Here is a 15,001-nt window from a genome sequence, read left to right on the forward strand (position 1 = left end):
AAAAAAATCAAATTTATACTTGATTTTCTTACACTTCCCATCGAATTTTTTGAAGTTTAAGTAGGAATTCATAATGGGTTGGTGAGAAAAATTGAATTGTGCTTACGGGTGGAGGAAGTGTTCGAAGAGCCAAGTGCGAAAAACGGAGACCGATCTTTCGGACAATCCTATTTGGGGTCTCCAAGCATTGTGTTGGATCATTCCCAGCTATTGAAGAGCTCACTATTGCCGAAGTTGATTATCGACGAATTTGAGTCTTGAACCCTCAGATTTACCTCCTAATGAATCTTCTTTGCCCAAGGACTTGTTTGCAACTCTAATTTGGCGGGAAATTGCATCTTTCAGGCACCGGAATTACTTTGAGATTGTTTGAAGAGCAAGTGCAGTGTATGTTTTTACCGGCCCAATTCCGGCCACTTGCTCAAATGTAGTAATCACAATCTTCATTTGGTGGTGATACCGTTTGCATCTCTGCTCCACCTTCAAATCACACAACAAAAAATGAAATTAGAATTGTCATCAAATTTTGCAACTCAAAATTACTTGTAAGGATACTAAAAATTTTCTACTGCCTTGTTCCTGTACTTTGAAATCTCTATGGCTTTTAGGTGAGGTACCTGTGGATGCATCAAAACAAGGGAACTTCACTGATTTGACCTTCCTTTTCAAATCATTTGATGCAGGCAGCCACTTGCCTGACGCGTGGAAAGGGACATTGTCCCTTTTTCAGGTTTACATCACTGTTTGTGGAAATCACAAATAGAGCGACGTACCATGCAAATCTCGCTAGATGACTCACCAAGATTTGCCTAGAAAATATACTGATTCTGATGCATGATAAATCTCGTTACTTGATTCAACGAAATTACATGGTTCTGAAATTAATTTTTTTAAATAAAATATTATTTAATATATTATTTTAAAATAAAGATAAAATGGGAAAATACTCCCAAACTGTCCCTTTGAAGATGAGCGGGCTTCTCAAGAACTTGCCAGAAACATCCAGCCCAGGTACGATAAATAGGAGTAAGTAAACGAAACCTATGAAGGGCCTGAAATGTCCAGGGGCCATGGACCGTACGGACACGGAAATGATGGACACAGAGACCGGAGTTCCGCATCAAGACCGGCCGGCGACGGCTGCCGCAGCGGACGCTAATGGCATCACCTTCGGCGCCAGCGTCCACCACCGCAGCGACGTCAGGGAGTTACTGACATTGGCTCGCCAACTCATCAATCAAGGGAAGCCTTCCCACGCCCTCCAAGCGGTAAACAAGACAACCCTTCTTCTTGTTCCCTTCTCTCTCTATCTCTCTTTCTAAATCTTCCTTTAATAAAGCAAATTGCTTGTTGGTTTCTCCGCTGTTTGATTTTTCTACCTTTGAAAGGGTGTTTCGTTCTTGGGAATTGTTGCTTTGTTCTTTGGAAGTTAGTTGCCATTCCCTTTTCGTGTGATTAGGTTTAGGATGTGACCTCCACCCATACCTCTAGCCTTCTTGGCTTGAAGTAATTAAAGGAGCACAATTTCTGTGCATCACAAGTATTTTAATGTACATCGTGAACCACTTGAACTTCCTAGACCTGTCCATGCACTCGGTGCTCGGAAAGGTAGACTCTGCTCATCTATTTCTTGACTGTTTTTGATTGAGAAATGGTATCATTTTGAACCTGTGTCAAGTAATTCAATCAAAATGATTTTCACATTAAATAATCTCATAGATGGAGTTGCTATTGGAGTTTGGACTAATTGGCCTGAAGATAGGTCAAAATTAGCAATTGGATGCAAGTATATGTAGTGTTCTAATCATCTTTTTTGCACATGGTTGTAAGCTTAATTGACATGCTTCTCATGTAGTGTCTATTTGGGACATCTTGTGATTCTTAGTTTTTCCTTCTTCTTTTTTCCCCCCTTTCGAATCATTATTTTTCTGCATTATGAATGCTATGAATCCAAATTTTCCCTCTTTTAGTTGTAAAATTACTTTATTTTCATGAACTTTTAGTCCTTCTATTTGCTTATCTTGTTATTTTCAGCAGTTATCCTATTCTCTTATCTTATGGCTGTCTTGCCACCATCCATCAATATGATTGTAGAACACATGCTGAGAAAAGCCCATTGACAATGCATGGCATATTTTAATGAATCTATATGCTTCATATTATCTCACCAAAGGAATATAGTTGCATCAAATCTATTAGAAATCTAGAAGGGGTAGGATCATTGGACTCTAGAGTTTACTCTTGCAATTTTTTCCTAGAGGGGGAGAAATTCTCCTTGTCATTCAATAAATCAAAAAGGCCCATGCATGTACATGAAAACATCTTGTCCATTCATGAATTCATATAAACTTTGTGGCTAAGTAAATTACTTGACCTAGTCAATGTCAATCAAATTGAGCCTTTCCCCTGATTTTTCTTTCCTAATCTTTACAGTTTTTGTCAAAATAATGTTTAGATACTGTTTTCCTAAAAAAATGTTAGGGAAACTCAATACTTTGGTTGTTTTCATTCTTTGAAAATTTTATTCTCAGCAATTACCCTTCAAGTAAGGACTGTACTAAAGGAATATTTTTGTAAAATGTTATAATTACAGTAATTTTGGGAGTTTGGAATGCCAGGGAATGGATTTGTAAGATGGAATGAATATCTTTCCATTGTTTGGGAGATTTATAAAATGCAAAGCAGAGTAAAGTATCCTATGTATGTTTACAAGGAGGGAGAAAATGGAATAGAATGGACTACTGTTGTAGTATGTGGCTTATATTGAGTGAAACACATATACAGAGAAAGCATGCTGAGGAAAAATAAGAAAACTGGTTTGCAGAAGAAAACCGTCAACTATTTTTTTTTTTTTTGATCAAAATGGGGTAAAATATATTGATCAAAAGTATGCTTACAAACACACTAGGCATTCCCAGGGCCAAACAATATACATCAAAACTGGGCATAACTGGGGACCAGATATGGCCAATCCTAGGTACTTGCTATAACACTCCAAAACCTCATTACAAGTCAATCAAACAAGATACATATCAAATTTAGCAAAAACAGCCCTATAAACATATTTTTTTATCACATTAACCAATTCTATAGGGGAGATTACAGTATTTTCAAATCTACATCTATTCCTAAAGTGCCAAATAAAGTACACCGTCGTAGCAAGAGCAATTCTTTTTCCCGCTGCATGGACACCATTTCCTTTCGCCTCTTTATGAATCCATTTGGTAGCAGCCTTAATGGTAGACATAGTTCGCCTAAGGCCCACCCACCCTTTAATTTTTCTCCACACTTATTCCAAAATTTTGCATTTGAAGAACAAGTGATCCTGAGTCTCCACCTCATTCTTACAAAACACACATCTCAGCTCAATTCCTTCCACATGCAGCCTATCACAATTAGGAAGTTTTCCTTTAACTCCAAGCCATAGGCAAAAGGCATGTTTAGGTAAGCTTCCATTGAACCACACCCCTTTCACCCATGGAGCTCTATGATTTTTTTCCCTTCAGAACTCATATATTTGTTTGGCTTTATTTCCCCAATTATTCATCAACTCAATAGCAAGATTAGTGCTACCAACTCTCAGTACAATCTGGTGTTTCAACTCCACTAACTTCTTGAAGAGGAATGAATCACCCTTGTTTGGGGAAGCATCCCAAATTTTGGAATCCTTCAGGTATAAGTGGTGTACCCATTTTGTCCACAAGCTATCCTTTTTTGAGTGAATATTCCAATGAGTCTTTGTTAAGAGGGTGTTGTTCCAATTTTTTAAATTCAGGAAACCCAAACCACCTTCAACTTTCGACACACAAACCTCCTTCCAGGCCACAAGAGATCTTTTGTTTCCACCCTAAAGAACACTCTGCAAAGTTTAACAACATGATTCAAAATATTCAGAGGAATCGTAAAAATATCGCAAGCCAAAAGCATTCCATGCCCTGCACCACAGAATTAATGATCTCAAGCCTGCCAGCATAAGATAACGTGTGACCTGGCCAACACTTGAGCAGATTGGATATGTTGTCGATGAGGGGTCTATAGTGAACTGAGTTCAGCCTTGTGGACAGCAGAGGAATGCCCAAGTATCTAAAAGGAAAATCCCCCAATTTCATACCAGAAAACCTCAGCACCTCCTCCTGATCCGAGCTATTTGCATATACTATCGACGGTTACATCGACGGTTTCAGGTTCAGAAAGAAACTGTTGACGGTTTTGCATAGACCATTGATGGTTACATCTACGGTTTCAGGTTCAGGAAGAAACTGTCAATGGTTTTGCATAGACCATCAACGGTTACATTGATGGTTTCAGGCTCAGGTTGAAACCGTTGATGATTTTGTTCGTTGTTGTTTTTGAATTGGAAAGATCAATAGATTGGGGATTCAGAGGCAAATCCCCCGAGGATTGATACAAGGGTATTTAAGGAACTTTCTAATCCCTTTGTACGTATAGGGTTAGCATATATACAATGTTGTAACCCTGATTTTGATAGATAGTGAATTTTAGCCGCCGCTTGCTCCCATGGACGTAGGCATTTTGTCGAATCACGTTAATTCTTGTGTCATTGTTTATTACTTTCCTTATTATTTGTGTGATTGTTTTTTCCGTATTGTTCATCGTTAGTTGCTGCATTGCACGATCCGGTTCCGCACACATTAAATTTACACCACAGCTACAAGTATGAAGTTACCAAATATAACACAAAACTAAGGGTAAAATACCTATTCCACCTCCTTCCAAACACCCCAATTTGGAGGGGAAGGGAGTACTTTGCTTTGATGGTGATGGTGATCACTGTTCGCTGTCCCATCCATCCCCTTCTATTCTTGATTACCTCTCCCAAATATAGCATTAGAGTTTGTTATACATTTAAAAAAATTGTCCATTTGTTTTGTAATTTGTTTTTGTTGTCATTGACGTTATTTTAGCTTTTTTGTTCTTTTTTACATGACTTCTTTTGCTGTAATTTTTATTATTATTTTTCTTTGATTTGCTGAAATTTTCAATTGGCTTTGTAAATTAGGCTTATCTTTTTAAGGGGAGTTCACAAGTTTGATTCTTGGGGTTGGGTGGCTCACTCATTAGGCTGAATTGCTGGTGCATTAGTAAATTCCCCAAAAAGATATTTTTTATCCAAATTTTTAATTTTTTAATCATCCTTCTCACTTTGATGCCATGATCTTGTCCTCAATGCTGCATTCTTAACCTATCTAGTGTTCTGTATTGTAACGACTTATGTCACCTAGAACGCAAAATGCCCCCATTCATGGAATGGGTATGGGATCGTGGTACTGTGCATGCTAAAAAATGTGGAATGTTAGGGGTATAGTTATATATATATATATTGGTGAAAATGCATAATGCCACTTGAATATTTGGAGAGGATGTTGATATGTTTCTAAATGGCTAAATCTAGAGGAGATTTTTTTGTGCATACATGTCAAATCAAGATTTGAATGGTGAATCGAAGTTCCAATTTTGGGAATCGAGAATTGAATCAAATCGTGAAATTCAGAATAAATTTCAAAAATCAAATTTAAATGACATGCATATATTGATATACAAACAACAAGCAAAATAGTAAAACACATTTGACAACAAAAAAATCATATTTCATTTGTATGCTTTCCATAAACAACTGAAAAGTAAGAGAATGAGGCAAGAAATATTAATAAAAAAGTGAACTTTATATTGTTTAAGAGAAGGAATCAAGAAAAAAGAATTAAAAATTTGATTTTTTGGTATTTATCAACAATTTAAAAAATAATAATTTTGCACGCATATTCTTTCTCAGATTAAAAGAAAAAAAAATTAACCAAAAAATGATAATAATTGAACAAACTACTGAAAAAACCAACTAAATCTTAACAACACAACGAAACAAGAGTACCACCATAGCCGGTGAGTGTTCTGCCGCTTCTTCTCAACGGCAAAACACAATACTCCTCCTAGAGTGAAGAATGATTTTGTGAAGACAACATGACACCTAAAATTCTATTTTCTCCTCTTTTTTAGTACAAAACTGACATAGACAAGGAATGGTGAATGTAATTGTGTAAAAAATAAAAGCATTGTTTCAGGGGTTTCAAACTAGTTGGGCTTGTTAGGATATGATAGGTCCAGAATTCTGTGAATCTATAGATTCAGATCAAATCATTAGGTTCACGAGGTGAATCGATAGATTCCGCAATGATTCAGTTGTGTTTAGATTCGCTAGTAAGATTCAAATCGATTTGGTGTAGAAGTGATTCGAATCATATGAATTGAATTGTGAATCGTAAGATTCTAACAACAATGATTTTGTGAAATAAACTAATAATGACTGAAAACAAAATATTATATGATAATTCTAGACTTGATAGAAAAATGTATATGTTATCTGAGCAATATTGAATTAATGCTATGGATGGTTGGATTTAGCATTCCAAAATAGATTAATAATGACTGAAAATAGAATATAATATGATAACTCTAGACTTTATGGAAGAGATATATATATATATATATATATATATATATATATGTTATGTGAACAATATTGAATTAATACTATGGATGGTTGGATTCAGCATTCCGGAATGAATTTGTGTTACATTTTGAAGCAATCGTGCCAATTCATGGTTCACTAATTGTATTCTGATGACTATGTTAACAACCTTACCTAGCTTATTAGATGCAGGCAAAGCAAGGTGACCTTGACATGCTAGATAATCTTAGGTGTACAAATGTTGCACCACTTTGCATGACATAGTGAGAAGGAAAAAAAGATGTTATTGTCATTGTCATGTAGTTGACAAAATGCTTTGTGGACTGATTTAAGTGAAACTATTAGAATAATATATGTCATGTCATGTCATGTCAGTCATGTTGTCCTCCTGAGTGTAGTTGTTGATTTCATGCTGCTCTGGCTTGTACTTTGCTCATTTGATGGCATGGATCTTTTGTGATTGATGAGGGCGTGGATTATGGAGGATTTTGTTATATGGTTCATATCCTCGTTCGCCATATTTTGGACCATTTGAAGGCAGAGAAATATGAAGCATTTTGTGGGCCCTGCCTTGCAAATTTGGTAACATAGTGGTTAATTGTATCCACAAAATATTCTATCTAAAAATAGGCACACTGTATTGTATCCATCAATATACATTGTTGGTGTTCATGTGTTACATTGTTTTGCAAGGCTTCTTTACAGAATCTCAAAGGTTTGGGATTCCATTCACTCAAGTTTTTGGAACCTAATACATGCAGTCTGTACATTTTGCTGTTTCAAATGATGAGAAGTTTAAAGTATGAGAAGAGTCATCTTGTGACTGGTTGAAAGTACTGAAAGTGCTTAAAATTAAGTGATGAAATTCCATTTTTAATAACTGTTAGCAATTAGAATAGAATGTCATTAGCAACTTCCTGTTGTACAGCACTTAACCAGTATTCGGAACAGGTGGTAATGGCAATGAGATCTAAAGGTGGGGAGGATGCCGTATTTCAAGCTTTACACCGTGCTCGTGAGCTATACCAAAACAAACTGCAAGCAAGTGCAGCAGCTGATCAGTTGGCTTCCTTGTTTGCTGAGTGTGCAATCGCTGAAGCCCAGCCTTTGACATCCAATGAACCATCACTATGTGATACAGTTGGGCCATCAGTTGCACCAGATGCTCACGAAACCTCTATACTGGCAGAAACTGGTAGGACGCAAATTGTACTGGATGCATTCTCAGATGGTAGCAGCTTCATCTGTTTACAGTGTGGCGGTCTTGTTAGCAACCATCGCAAAGACGAGCACTATGCGTACTGGTGTCGCCATATATGACTGCCCAGGTACAGCGACACCATGCATACTTCCATTTGATGCAAATACTCTTTTTACCGCATGGTTGTTGTACAAGTCATCTTCTATTGCACTTGACTACAAAGTTTCTCTCAGTGCCAGCACTTTCTATTAGTCACATATGGGTCATTTTCAAGTAAAACATCGAGTGCTGGAATAGGATTTAGAGGTCATGCAAGCATCAAGTGGAGTGAATTTGGTATAATGTGTTGCCCTGTATTTGTAAAGAATCTTGTATCCCTTAAATATTTTAATTTGTCACTATAGAAGAGTTTTGGCAATAATGTGATGATAGATCGATTGTCTCAAACGGGTGTATTCGACTCTGACCATTTTTTTTTTTAATCTCTGGCTAGGATGCTTTGGTGCTTTTTTGTTCTGGCAGTGTTCTATTTTTCTCTCTGTTCACTTAAATTCCAATTGCCGACTAGATGTACCAGTTCGCTTAGTATGACATCCCTAGTACTTTGTTTGGATTGAGTGATTTGAAGAGAGAAGAAAAGGGACTCTCTCTCTCTCTAGATCATTGATTCTACTTTGTTACATAAATAGAGAAATAGAAAGGAGGGAGAGTAAAATTCCTCATGATCTTTTTCTGGAACTCTTTAAGTGGAGAGTCGAGGAGAAAAAGAGACCAGTTTTACAATATTTTTTTTTTTCAAAAAAATACTTCTATAATAAAAGAGAGGAGAGAAATTTTACCCACTTTATAAATAAAAGGTTATTATAGTATAATAATCATAATTATTTATAAAATGGTACGCAACTAGTTTAGGAAAATAAGGATTTATTTAGTTTTGGAAAACAGTTTTCATTTTCTATTTTAACTTCGTAAAAAATATTAATTAAATTTTCCTTTTTACAATATTTATATGAAATAATAATAAATAGTTTTGGCATTATATTTTTTATTTTTCATATAATTTAAAAAATGCTACTTTGTTTTTCAATTTTCTAAATTTATATAAGAAAGTTGAAACCCATTTTTTATTATTTTTCTAAATTTTTAATTCTTATTTTACATATGAAATGATGGAATTCAAGTATTAACTTTAATTTATATTAATTATATATAAATTTTTTTAAATTCGCATGAATCTAAATTTAAGTCTTAAAATTCTTGATTTTAAATATTATATTATATAAATTTTTAAAAAATTAGAAAAAAAAAATCTTTTTTTGATCATTTCGAAATCTAATAATAAAAAATAAGAAATTATTTTGCACATTTAAATAAAATGTTGCCCACCTTTTTAATCCGAATTTCGAAAATTAAAATAAACTAACATTTTTATAATTCTTAAAAAAAAATAAAAAAATATTTTCACAACTAAAGAGGTCTTAAACTTTGCCATGAGATATATAGCTTTCAATTTTAAAGAGGATAATAAATCATTAAAAAAATAAACAGTAAAATTAAAAATAAGAAATTTAATTTAAAAATCTCCTCTTTTAATCCCTTCCAACATAAATTACTGGCCTTTTGTTTCTTTCATCCCATTCAACTTTCATTACCTTTAGGATCAAATATTCACAGATCCATATTATACAATTCCTAAGCTTCTAGATCTTTATTTATCCCCTCCCTTGGAGGTTTTCGTTTAGAGCCTCCCTCAGAGTAGGCAAAATCCCATTTATACACATGAGTTGTTTGTTCATTCCATCACCCTGAAGGTAGACCTAAAAAAGTAGATTGGGTTGGATAATTTGTGATGGATTAAGGGAATTATTGGATGAAAATATTACAGTCTACATCTGATTCATTTAAGTTGAGAATTTATAACAGTTTGGATCGAATAATTTATGGTGGATGATGAATAGTCAGTCATATCCATCCCTAGTATAATTTTTTTTACCATTTGATGAACAATTTATTTTGTAATGTAATAACTGAAACTATTTTTAAAATTATAATTTAATAATATATTAAATATTTAAGAACTGATCACAAAATTATAACTTTTTTATTTTTCAAAACATAATTTAGAGGCTTTTATTTTGATCATCAAAAAATTGAGTATTTAGGCTTGAGTTTGAATGAGGGCATAGGACAAACCAGACACACATACAATAGTGCAAGAGTTGGGAGTGAAGGATTAGATCTTGGCTAATAAAACTTATGCTAATTGGATTGATACCTAATAAGTATGGACATGAGATTATCAATGAATTTAAATATTAGTTGTTAGTGGATAAGCAGATATTCATCAGATAAAATCCTAAATTCGCCAACCGACTCATTTAGAAGTGGATAAAAAAAGTTTAAATCATATTTAACTCATTTAAAAATGTGTCAATTGAATAAAGGGTTTATTAGACCTAGTGTATCACCCTGAGAACTCTAGTTTTATTTGTGAAAAAGAGTTATGGGTCTATGAGAATGTGCATAGATTATAGGGAAATAAATAAAGTAACAATTAAGAACATGTATCCTTTACCTCATATAGATGATTTATTTGATCAATTCCAAGAAACCCAGGTCTATTCCAAGATTGATCTCCGGTCAGGTTATCATCAGGTGAAAGTTAAAACTAAAGACATCTCAAAGACAGCTTTCAAGACTAGGTATGAATATTATGAATTTCTAGTTATGCCATTTGGTTTGACGAATGCTCTTACTATATTCATGGATTTGATTAATAGAATCTTTCACCAGTATTTAAACCAATTTGTTGTGGTTTTCATTGATGACATACTGGTCTACTCGAGGAGTTTTGAGGAGCATAAGATGCACCTAAGGCTGGTACTTCAGATGCTCAGGGAAAAGAAATTGTATGCCAAGTTTAGCAAATGTGAATTCCAGTTAGAGAAAATTGCGTTTTTGGGGCATGTTATATCAGGGGATGGAATTTCAGTAGATCCCAACAAAATAGAGGTAGTGGTGAATTGGGTTAGGCCAAGGAACATTCAGGAAATCAGAAGTTTCTTGGGACTTGCAGAATATTACCGTCGGTTTGTAAAAGGATTCTCAGCATTATCAGGACCTCTGACACGACTAACCATAAAGAATGTCAAGTTTAAGTGGAATGATGATTGTGAACAGAGATTCCAGGAACTGAAGCAGAGGCTTGTCACTACACCAGTATTGATTATTCCATCGGAAGGTGATGGTTACGTGATCTACTCTGATGCATCTTTGAGGAGACTCAGATGTGTATTGATGCAGCAGGGCAGAGTAGTAGCATATGCCTCCAGACAATTGAAAAAATATAAAAAGAATTATCCCACCCATGACCTAGAATTGACTACAGTAGTTTATGCATTGAAATTTTGGAGGCATTATCTGTATAAAGAGAGATGTGAAATATTTTCAAATCATAAAATTTTAAAGTACTTCTTCACGCAAAAGGAGTTAAATATGCGGTAGAGAAGATGATTAAAACTCATCAAAGATTATGATTGTACTATCAGCTACCATCATGATAAAAAAAATGTGGTGGCTGATGCGCTGATTCGAAAATCCATGACAGCAGCATTGTTAGTAGCGAAAATTCAGCACCCAATCTAGATGAACTTAGAGAGGCTTGGCGTGGAGTTAGTAAAAAGTAATCACCAGACATTTATTACCAACCTGGTGATACAGCCTATCCTATAGGAAAGGATTAAAGTTGCTCAAAGGGATGACGCAGAATTAGCAGAGCTGATAGTTACAGTGCAAGACGGACAAGGAGAGAAGTTCAGTGTTTCTAATAACGGAGCTCTGAGGTTCCATACCAGGCTATGCGTGCCTGCAGATGAGAATATCAGAAGGATGATCCTACATAAGGCTCACAGATCCTTATACACAGTTCATCCAGACAGCACTAAAATGTATAGGGATCTATGAGAATCTTTCTGGTGGAGTGACATAAAGAGGGAGATTGCCAAATTTATGTAGCAGTGTTTGACGTACCAGCAAGTAAAGATTGAGCACCAGAGGCTGACGAACCAGCTACAACCACTTTACATCCTAGAGTGGAAATGGAATTACATTTCTATGGATTTCATGATTGGTTTACTGCCGGTGCGGCAAATACAAAATGCTATTTCGGTGGTCATAGATTAACTGATAAAGACCTCTCATTTTATCTCTATCAAAGTCAACTACTCCATGGATATACTGGTAGAAATATATATTCAAGAGATAGTACGATCACATGGTGTGTCAATGTCTATCGTATTAGACCAAGACCCATGTTTCATGTCACGGTTTTGGAGAAGCTAGCAGAAAACTCTGGGGTCTCAGTTATCATTCAGCACGACGTTTCATCCTCAGATGAATGGGCAGTTAGAGAGGACGATTCAGATATTAGAGGATATGTTATGGGCATGTGTGCTGGATTTTGGGGGTAGTTGGACACAGTATATGCCACTAGTAGAGTTTGCATACAATAATAGCTATCAAGCCAGGATCGACATAGCACCTTTCGAGGTGTTATATGGTAGGAGATGTCAATCTCCACTATACTGGGATGAGATGGGAGAGAGGTGAGTGTTGGGACCAGAATTCGTACAGCAGGCGTACGATAAAGTCCGACTTATTAAAGAAAGAATCAGCGCAGTTCAGAGTTGGCAGAAAAGCTATGCAGATACTTGCCGCCAAAAGTTAGAATTTGAAGTAGGAGACCATGTATTTATGAAAATAGCCCCACTAAAAGGAGTTATGAGGTTTGAGAGGAAAAGTAAACTGATTCCTAGGTTTATTGGCCCTTTCGAAATACTTGAGAAGGTGGGATCAGTTGCCTACTGACTAGCTTTACCACCAGTTTTATCCAGAATACATGACGTATTTCATGTTTTTATGCTGAGAAAATACATCTCAGATCCCTCCCATGTGGTTAGTTACGCAGAGATAGAGCTCAGAGATTCACTGGTCTATGAGGAGATACCAGTGCAGATCTTAGACAGGAAGGAACATGAATTGCGCAGTAAGAAAATTCCATTAGTAAAAGTCCTATGGAGAAATCACGCAGTGGAAGAAGTTTCTTGGGAGCTTGAAGAAGAGATACGACAGAAATACCCGAACCTATTCAGTGGGGACCAGCAGTAATCAGGAAAAGATGCAAGTAAGTATATTAAGTTTCTTTTGTACAGGTTTGTTAGTACATGTAATAATTTTCTGATAGTAAGTAGTATTTTGATTTTGGGAGAATTTTATTTTATGTATATGTTGTAATCTCTCAGGACCTTGAATGTAACCACGGTATTCATCCGCTATAATGAGGGTAAGTAATAAAATAAGTAGTCCATTTTCCTCAAAGGATGGTGTTCAATACAAATAGTAAATTTTGAGGACGAAATTTTATAAGGAGATGAGAATGTAGAGACCCGAAGAATTATAGTAATTAAATAATAAAAGAAAATGAGGAAAAGAGAATTTTAAAAAGAGTATTCACTAGGGCCTCGTCGACGAGCGCAGAGCATTCGTCGACGAACAAGATTCTTGGGCTCGTCGACGTGGACACGGGTCTCCTTGACGAGACATTACCGAGAGGGCTGATTTTAGGGCCTGAAATTCGTTGACAAGAGATAAGTGTTCATCAATGAACACCCTTCATGGACTCGTCGACGAGGTGACGTGTCTTGTCGACGAATCCGCACTTTATAAATATGCCAAATTCAGGTTTTAGTGAGAAAATATTCATGCAAGGCACTCTCTCTCTCTCTCTCTCTCTCTCTCTCTCTCTCTCTAGGTTTTGTCTCCCTCTCCTTCTTTCTAGATTTTCGGCTTCATTCTTCATCGGTTCGATGATCAGAAGCTGCCACATTATTCCTAAGAAGATTCTCTTCAAGTTTGCTGGAGTAGATCGTTAGTTAGGCCAACTTGGGTACCATTCCAAAATATGGGTAAGTTGGGTATTTTAAGTTTTATAAGGTATTTGATATTTCTGGACTGAGAAAAGTGTAGTAGATGGAATAATACTGAAGTTTTGTTGGGGAAAATGTAAATTTTAGGGTGTTGAACTGAGAATACTACAGGCATAACTTTGGGTTAAATTGTGGGCTTCTCAGTAAGTCAGGTAAAAGGATAAATTAATTCAGCATTTTCATGAAACTATTTATTATTATACAACATTTATTTGCAGAAATTACGTATGATGTAATACAATGTTTGGGAATATTGTTGTTGAACAGGGAAATTGATTTTATACTTTTTAGCAGAAAACATGATTTCAGTTCAAATTTTATATTCAAAATAATATTCACATCTGTGTGGCATGTGAGTATGATTTTCCATGAAAATTATGTTATACCAAAATATTATATTTTCTTCAGAATAAGCATGTTATGACAGTTTTCAGAAAAACCATAAAAAATAGTATAGGAATTATGGTTTTTGAATAATACGCTAACAGTACAGAAATATCAAGATTCAGTATGATATGTTTTATGTCGGAATAAATGCCGTGATTTATATGATAAGATATGCTGGCTCAGATGCCGTGATTTTTTTACGATATGATATGCCAGCGCAGATGCCATGATTTGTTAGCATAAATGCCGTAATCATGTATGATATGTCAGACTTCATGAAAATATGATCATGTCAGATATTTCTATGAAATATGAAACAGTTATGTATCAGTATCATGAAATGTATTATATGTTATCAGAACCCGGATGGCTTAGTTTAGTTTCACAAAACACGGTACCATAACTATATGTTCAAGATTATGTTTATGTCAGTGCTACCACACATATCAGATAAAGTGTGGGAGATGGCAGTCGATGTGGCTTCATGGTAGTACATGTGTCCCACTGGTAGTCCAGACCAAGTGAGGGCAAGCCCATCATACTTACAGACTTATGTTTTACTTAGCGTGGTCGGCAAGCCATTGTTAGGTCTCGCATTCGGACTGCATAACCCTGTCATATGGGGGGTAAGACATGACATCAACTAGTTATCCATCCTGAGTATTATTTCAAGTATTGTATAGTTATATAAGATGATTTACATGATTCAGAAATACAATATGATATGTTATGTTACGATTAATTATGTTTCATTCAGAAAACATACAGACAGTTTTTACTATATATGATTTATGTACTGTTTATATCTATCACGAGAATACTCATGTTGTCACACACTGATGTTAGTTTATCTCCCTTACTAAGAGGTGTCTCACCCCCAGCATTACAAAAATTTCAGGAAATCCAAGTAGGAGGGTGGATAGAGCCCCGCAGCAGTAGAAGTTA

The 15,001-nt window shown here is 35.4% G+C and overlaps 1 protein-coding gene across 1 annotated transcript; it reads left to right on the plus strand.

Moving 5' to 3' along the window:
* The first annotated feature begins 942 nt into the window (after positions 1 to 942).
* LOC131161694 (uncharacterized) lies at positions 943 to 8,132 on the plus strand. Its single transcript, XM_058117634.1, has 2 exons — positions 943 to 1,268; positions 7,436 to 8,132. Exons 1-2 carry the CDS (start codon positions 1,044 to 1,046, stop codon positions 7,802 to 7,804), a joined length of 594 nt encoding a protein of 197 aa, XP_057973617.1. The 5' UTR covers positions 943 to 1,043; the 3' UTR covers positions 7,805 to 8,132.
* The last annotated feature ends 6,869 nt before the right edge of the window (positions 8,133 to 15,001 follow it).

The sequence above is a fragment of the Malania oleifera genome, chromosome 8 (assembly GCF_029873635.1).
Source record: "Malania oleifera isolate guangnan ecotype guangnan chromosome 8, ASM2987363v1, whole genome shotgun sequence".
Classification (NCBI taxonomy): domain Eukaryota; kingdom Viridiplantae; phylum Streptophyta; class Magnoliopsida; order Santalales; family Ximeniaceae; genus Malania; species Malania oleifera.

What these genes read in the sequence shown, in the direction of transcription:
- LOC131161694 (XM_058117634.1), top strand. Translation starts at nt 1,044, where the DNA reads ATGAAGGGCCTGAAATGTCCAGGGGCCATGGACCGTACGGACACGGAA. An exon ending in CTTCCCACGCCCTCCAAGCG is followed by an intron (nt 1,269 to 7,435) that starts GTAAACAAGACA and finishes TATTCGGAACAG; the next exon opens with GTGGTAATGGCAATGAGATC.